The sequence below is a fragment of the Hydra vulgaris genome, chromosome 03 (assembly GCF_038396675.1).
Source record: "Hydra vulgaris chromosome 03, alternate assembly HydraT2T_AEP".
Taxonomy (NCBI): domain Eukaryota; kingdom Metazoa; phylum Cnidaria; class Hydrozoa; order Anthoathecata; family Hydridae; genus Hydra; species Hydra vulgaris.
Genome location: NC_088922.1, coordinates 45,228,876 through 45,237,370, shown reverse-complemented (window position 1 = coordinate 45,237,370; position 8,495 = coordinate 45,228,876). Strand labels below are relative to the sequence as shown.

Sequence of the window (8,495 nt, the reverse complement as noted above, 5' to 3'; positions counted from 1 at the left end):
CTTAGTTTATTGACCTTATTAAATAAGCATAAAATTAAAAACTTTAAACTGATTTTTCTTTCTCGGACGATGATGAAAGATTTCAAAACCAACTCTAGTGTAATTCTACACATGTGTACTCTCAAACCTCCAAAGGGTTTTCTCGGGACAAGAGGTTCGAATTAAAAGTCATTTCGTGACACAGTGTGACATCTCTACTAAACTTCAACAACTTCGTATTGTTATTTGTGGCTACTTTTTAATTATTAATAATAATAATGGTTAATAAATGCTGTGTTGTCGGTTGTACCTCAAATTATAATGGTGGTGAAATAATACCAGTCTTTGGTTTTCCAAAAGATGATGACTTGAGAAAGTTATGGATTAGATTTGTAAATAGAAATTGTTGGACTGTCTCTAAATCATCTGTGATTTGCTTGAAACATTTTTCCGGACTTGTACACAAAGGAGCATCAGAAAAACGATTTCGTTTGTTGTATAATTTGAAGCCTGTTCCTACAATATACCCAGCCAGCATTGCAACAGCTTCACTTCCAGCTATGTTTATACCAAGAAAATCACCAACTAAAAGAATTTTTCAAGAAGATGAATATCAGAAGTTTTTGTCAAATGATATTGTTGAAGATCTTAATTCTCTTACAGTTGCTGATTCACCAATAGGATATTCATTTTCCCAATTCGATGATTGTGTCGTGTTCCATAAAATTATTCAAAATGAACTACATATACCTGAAATTGCTGAATGTATTCGTATTGACCAAAATCTTCATGTCAAACTTTTTTATAAAAATCTTCCAGTTTCTTTGCCACCTTGGCTCAGAATAACCCATCAATCTATGTTAAAGAGAAGGAGTATGCTGGAAAACTTCAATTCACATTTTAGCATCGAAAAAGAAAAGTTGTCTTGAAGAACTTAAAATTCACCAAATAAAAAAAAATCAAATTTATTCTTCAAATATGCTTCAATTTGCCTTGATGTTACGTTACACATCATTGCAAACTTATCATTTACTGCTGAAGGAATTCCCTCTTCCATCTATATCACTGTTAGGCAAGCTCAAAGCAGGTGAAATTGATTCTATGAAAGTTTTGAAATCATTACATGAAAATGGAAGCGTATCAAATGAATATAATAATTTTTGATGAAATGTATTTGCAAAAATGTGCAGAATATTCCGGTGGAGATGTAATTGGGATTAGTGAAGAAAATGAATGTTATAGAAGCATTGTTTCTTTGTTTCATTGTTTTATTGCCAAAAAACTGATTAAGAAGTTTAAAATATGTTGCAAGTTGCTTTGTAGTCAACATTGTCAACAGGAGTCGAATGACTATAGTTATTTAAATAAATTGTCCAGAGGTGGGCTAACAACTCCATCACTAACCCTTTTAGAATATGTCTGTGATAGTTTTGCTATGTTAGATCATGTATTTGATGTTATTTATTGATCTCAAATGCAACACCGTAAAGCAGCAAAGTTAGTTCTTGGCAGTAGAGAAAGTTACCAACCATTTTTATGTTCAAATCACCAAAATTGTGGAAAGGAAATTATACACACTGTTATTTCAAATTATTTATTTTAATAACATCAGAAAGAGAGTCAGTGATTCTATTGTTGCAGATAACATTGTTGCCTTTAAAAAAAGACAGAGAAAAAAATAAGAATCTTTTGTTTCACATTTTTAAACAGTTTGGTAAAAAAAATTTAAATACTTTTAAAACTTACTTTCGAGAATTTGTGTATTCTTATTTCTTGTACAGTCCTTGAGTATCTTAAAAATTCTACTGACAAATATAACCCATGTCTTTCTATAATCATTTAAGTAATATATAATTATGAAGGTTAATAAATGTTGTGTTGTTTTCAATAAAAATATTTATTAATTATAATTACTATTTATTACTGAAAAGAAACCTAAAAAAAAGCCTAAAATTTTAGAAAGTTTAGTGAAGTATAGTATATACTTCAATTAAGTCAACGCAAATTTTTTTATCCTGTGCCAGATTTACTTACTTGAAATTTATAGCTCAATAATTAAAAGATTTTGAGAAAGATTGTCCATCCGACAAAATATGCGTTTTTTTAACTGGCCTTTTATTTTTTTCCGGTTTAAGCAGAATAGAAGGCCGTGTATTTAAGTAGGCCATGTAAGCATTTTGTAGATTATAATAATTTTTAATTTGGAAAAAAATATAATATTTAAATCTCGTTCTACTTCTCGCGAGAATTTTCTCGTTTCTCACGAGAAGTCCCATTTATCACGAGAAACGAGAACGAGACGAGATCTCGCTCATGGTTACTTTCCACAGTTCAATGTTTTTGATTTTGACAGCGATTCAAGTGTTTGTTTTAAATACCTGAAACAATCAAAATCAGTAATGTAAACTAAATATACAACTGAACATTTATTATCAAAAAAAGTTAAACGAATGTAAACGATGTAACGTAAACAACACAATTTCTACAATATTTTTTTAAAAAAAATCGTATGTTAAAAGCGCTCACTTCATCCTCGTCTCAAGAAAAAGTCAGTAAAATTGCTATGGTTTAAAATACGTATGAGCTATAGTTTTTTTTTAACTAAATTTAGATAATAACTTTAATTCATTTATGTACGTTATTAATTCGTTTTTCTTTCATTTGATTCATTTGTCCATATCTGGCTACAATCGGCTAATCTCGCCGGATTTACTACACCAGTATTGCGTATTTTCGCGCTGAATTCCTATTTTAAGTGGGGCGACTGAATAAATGGGAATTTCATAACTGCAAATCAGCATAAGTGCGACTGGCATAAGTGCGAGCTGGCACAAGCGCAAACTGGCATAAGTGCGAATCACTTGCAAAAACTGACATAAGTGCGAACTGGCACAAGCGCGAACTGGCATAAGTGCGCCGAAAGAATTTGCAAACATTGGCATAAGTGCAAACTGGCATATATGCGAACCAATTGCAAAAACTGGCATAAGTGCGAACTGGCACAAGCGCGAATTAGCATAAGTGCGCAGAAAGAATTTGCAAACATTGGCATAAGTGCAAATTGGCATAAGTGGCGAATTGGCAAGTTCGCACTTATGCCAATTCGCACTTATGCCAATATTTGCAAATTCTTTCGGCGCACTTATGCCAGTTCGCGCTTGTGCCAGTTCGCACTTATGCCAGTTTTTGCAATTGATTCGCACATATGCCAGTTCGCACTTATGCTAGTTCGCACTTATGCCAATGTTTGCAAAATCTTTCGGCGCACTTATGCCAGTTCGCACTTGTGCCAGTTCGCACTTATGCCAGTTTTTGCAATTGTTTCGCACTTATGCCAGTTTGCACTTATGCCAATGTTTGCAAATTCTTTCGGCGCACTTATGCCAGTTCGCGCTTGTGCCAGTTCGCACTTATGCCAGTCTTTGCAACTGCTTCGCACTTATGCAGATTCGCAGTTATGAAATTCGCACTTATTCAGCCTCCTCTTTTAAGTTTGTCAATTTAACGATACCACATTGCTTAATTTGCGATGCATTAGTGATAAATATTTCATAGAAATTTTTTTTTATTTAATCAGTGTGTATTGCATAAAGAATTTGCTTGAATTTGTTTTAAAGTTTGTTTAAGAAAGTGGTTTTTTAGAGTTTGATTAAACTGTTTTACTATGTATGTTAGTATATTTGACCATACTAACTTTATATTAAATAAATATAAAATATATATTATCAATGTTATATATATATATATATATATATATATATATATATATATATATATATATATATATATACATATATATATATACATATATATATGTATATATATACATATATATATATATATATATATATATATATATATATATATATATATATATATATATAAATATAGTACATATATTATCAATGTTATATATATATATATATACATATATATATATACATATATATATATATATATATACATATATATATATATATATATATATATATATATATATATATATATATATATATATATTTGTAAATATAAAAATAATAATAACAACAATAATAAAAATACTCTAATATAGTATTTTGATTATTACAGCCTATATGATATATTATTAACATATCATACATTTTATGTAAATGTCATATGTTATATATATATATATATATATATATATATATATATATATATATATATATATATATATATATATATATATATATATATATATATATATATATATATATATATAGAACTCTTATATGCTGTCAAAAAGTTATTTCCATATTTTGTTGACAAAAAGTAAAAATTAAAATGCAAGACCGGAATTTTTTTTTTATTAATTGATAGACTGCCTGCCCCAACCAAACCCTCAGTCGATATAGCAACACTCCCTTGCAGGTCAGGCTAAAAGATAGTAGATGTAGCAGCACTCCGTTGCGAGTCAGTTTTTGTGTTTTTTTTTAAAAACGATTAATTTGCTATTAAATTAATGGTTTAAACTTTCTGACAACTCGCAAACGTTGGACGAAAGTCAAAAGTAATTAAAAGTGACGTATGTGTTGGCGTAAGAATCACTTTTTTCCTTCCGCTCTTCCCAAATATAAAAAAAATATAAAAATAATAATAACAATAATAAAAATACTATAATATAGTACTATGATTATGATAGTCTATATGATATATTATTAACATATCATATATTTTATGTATATATCATATGTTATATACATAATAATATCATATATATATATATATATATATATATATATATATATATATAGTTCTATAGTTTGTTGGCTTTAGGAAGAGCGGAAGGAAAAAAGTGATTCTTACGCCAACACATACGTCACTTTTAATTACTTTTGACTTTCGTCCAACATTTCCGTGTTGGACGAAAGTAAAAACCATTAATTTAATTACAAATTAATCGTTTTTTAAAAAAACCACAAAAACGCAAATTTAATTGACCAGAATGTTTTTAAAAACATTCTGAATGTTTTTATAACATTTTGAATGTTTTTAACAATATAAACAATGTTTTTATTTTTATTTTTTTTAATAAAATGTTTTTATTTTTATTTTTTTTAATAAAATGTTTTTATTTTTATTTTTTTTACTGTAAATCATGCGCGGAGTGTTGCTACATCGACTATCTTATAGCCTGACTCGCAAGGGAGTGCTGCTACATCGACTGACAAATAGCCTGACTCGCAAGGGAGTGCTGCTACATCGACTGACAAATAGCCTGACTCGCAAGGGAGTGCTGCTACATCGACTGACAAATAGCCTGACCCGCAAGGGAGTGCTGCTACATCGACTGAGGGTTTGGTTGGGGCAGGCAGTCTATCATTATTAAAAAAAAAAAATTCCGGTCTTGCGTTTTAATTTTTACTTTTTGTCAACAAAAAATCGAAAAAACTTTCGGACAACATCTAAGGGTTCTATATATATATATATATATATATATATATATATATATATATATATATATATATATATATATATATATATATATATATATATATATCATATATTATATGTCAGGCGCGGATCCAGGAATTTTTAACTGTGTGGCCAAATCTGGGTTCGGGACTAGCGCAAAGTGCTTGTTTTGAAAGAGGGGGGGGGAGGGGAAAGAGGGGGGCACTTTTTCGACATTTGCCAACTAGACGAATTCTTTAAATTTCCAGACTTCAAAATGTCGAAATCTTCTAACTGTATTTAAAATTGCTGAATTCAATGCCATTATAGAAAGTGGGAAAGAAGAGGTGACACCACCCCTATTCGGGAGTGGAAATACTTTTCATTTTGTTTTTTCTATGGGAAGTTAAAAATTAATTCTACGGATGCCGTATGTATCATTTCTTTAATACGTCGTTAAATTTTTTTTTTAGAAATAAATCCTTTCTAAATTTACGGTTCAACCCATTAAAAGATATAAATTCTTCACTCATTAAAAATCGCAAATTTTGAAGACTACCAACAATGACATTTATCATTATTATTTAGTGGCTATGTTTTAGTACGTCGTTCAGCGAAGACTGATTTATTGGTTTTCTTCTTTACTTACCACCCTAGATTTAAAAAGTAATAATAATAATAAGTTTCAAGAATGTGTCTAAAAATAATAATAAACAATAAGTATAACAAATTTCAAGAATGTGTCTAAAAATAATAATAAACAATAAGTATAACAAATTTCAAGAATGTGTCTAAAAACATTTGATTTCTCTAAGATGATTCGTTTCCGACAAATTTTTATATAACGACATAAGGACAGGCGTGAAAGAATAACAGGCGTAAAAATTATTATACTTATTGTAATAATGTTCAAATTTACAAAATACAATAAAATACTTATAAAAGACAAAAATAATATCATTTTATTTTAATCTTACTCAGTAGAAATAATTTTCTGCTGGAATATAAGCAAAGTTGATTTTGATATCTCTTGTTAGAAATCAAGTCCGTAAACAACCGTAAAAAAATTTTAAAATCATTTCAGATAAAATATTTCAAATTATAAGGTAAAAAAAAAATCTTGGTAAATATTACTTTTCATGGTTTTTAGTTATTTATTTATTGAAAAATTATTTAAAATGTTGCCTTGGCTATTTAGTTCATAAATTAGACATAATACTTGTCTAATTCACTTAACGAAGTGCACCAACGAGAAGGTAAGCCATAGGACTTTGCACTCCATCAGTAAACTGTCGTATTGCCTAAGGTTAGCCCTCCATTTCTGGATTCTTTCCTTTTCTTGATAGGCAATTTAAGTAAAGTATTAGTAATGTCGCCTAAGGTTAGCCCTCCATTTCTGGATTCTTTCCTTTTCTTGATAGGCAATTTAAGTAAAATACTAGTAATGTAGCCTAAGGTTAGCCCTCCATTTCTGGATTCTTTTTTTTTTATAGGCAGTTATGCACAAATTTTTTGATAACATTTTATAGTTTTTTTTCCTTTTTTAACATTTTAATATAATAATATAAAATACAATATATACAGAATATAATACAACAAGTAAAATAATAACTAAAAAAGATTTCACCTAAAAATGCTTTCAACATTAGGAATTAATAGAAGCAGAAAATGAAAATATTATTTTAGTAGTTTATATTAAAAATATTTAAAACAATGAATAGTAAATTATTAATAAGAAACGATTTACAGATTATTTAAAAGACACATTAAATGATAGTTAAATTTTTTACTAATTACTTTTTACTAAATTTTTATTTAAATAACAATTCTAATTTTCTGTCTCCTTTTGATGCAAAAATTTCAATAACTCTGTTAATATCAGGAACTATTTCCTGATGAATAGACATTAAGGCAAGTCTATTCAATCTATTTTCTGACATAGTACTCCTAGTATAAGTTTTTATTCTTCTAAGAGTAGATATTGACCTTTCACACTCACAAGTTGTAATTGGTATTGTAGCAAGTATATGAAAAGCCTCTAAAATGTTTGGAAAGCCTCTCATATCCATGAAATTTAATGTATCTAAAAGAGTAGATGGTAATTCTGCCTTTTCTTTCCAAAATTCCTCCCATAACTCTAATTCAGCATGAATTGATGAGAAATGAGGAAGATCAGATTTATAAAAATTTAAAAACTTAAGGAACTTTTCCTTCCATGGACAAGATTTAATATATTGCTTTGTTAAACTAGCAGGAAGAGCACTAAGACCATTATAAACAATCATACTCTCAACATCAAACCTGTTTTCTAGTTCATTGAGAAGATGATTAACAAGAAGCAGTGTAATAGAAACTTTAAAATAATCAGATATAGTATCACATATTTGATTATCTCTATGCTTCTGAATACCACAAGTTCTAGGTTTTTTTTCCTCAATATCAAATGTTTTTGCCAATGCAAGAGCAATTTTATACCATTTGTTATGGTAAGCATCTGCATTTTTTTGTATTTCTTTTAAACGATTAGTCAAATTTTGTATTTCATCCACTTGCTGGGAAATATCAAAAGATTTAGTTTGAAGGGTGATCGTAATTCCATAAAAGTAATCCATAAGCTGTTTAGTTAAAACTAAAGAAACTATAAAAGAAAAATTTGACAACAACTTCATAAAAGAAGACGCTTTTGAAGATGTTTCTTTATTGTACTCTTTTAAATTATTGTCTTCCATTTCTTCAAAAGCAGAAAAAACTGCAGAATAATTATCAAAAAACACATCAAGTCCACGAAGCTTTTGTACCCACCGAGTTCGACATGTGTCAATAAGTTTTGCTTGACCAGGAAGAAGGTATTTTTTTAAGCAATTGCTTCTTTTAGGAGATAAGTTAAAAAAATAAGATATGTCTTTAACTTGCTCAAGCAAATTTTTTACTTGCTGGATTTGACAACTTTTCCCAACAACTAAACTAAGTTTATGTGAGGCACAGTGAACAAATAATGCCTTAGAATTAACATTTTTTATAAGAGATGAAACACCTTTGTATTCACCTGCCATTGAAGCAGCTCCATCATAAGATTGACCTCTGCATCTTTGTATATCTAG

At 28.7% G+C, this 8,495-nt stretch overlaps 2 protein-coding genes across 2 annotated transcripts; one reads left to right on the top strand and one right to left on the bottom strand.

Moving 5' to 3' along the window:
- The first annotated feature begins 257 nt into the window (after nucleotides 1-257).
- Nucleotides 258-908, top strand: LOC136078714 (uncharacterized). The gene has a single exon (XM_065794503.1). It carries the CDS (start codon nucleotides 258-260, stop codon nucleotides 906-908), a length of 651 nt encoding a protein of 216 aa, XP_065650575.1.
- A 6,297-nt stretch (nucleotides 909-7,205) lies between these two features.
- LOC136078713 (52 kDa repressor of the inhibitor of the protein kinase-like) lies at nucleotides 7,206-8,447 on the bottom strand. The gene has a single exon (XM_065794502.1). The coding sequence runs from the start codon at nucleotides 8,445-8,447 to the stop codon at nucleotides 7,206-7,208; it is 1,242 nt and encodes a 413-aa protein (XP_065650574.1).
- Between the last annotated feature and the right edge of the window lie 48 nt (nucleotides 8,448-8,495).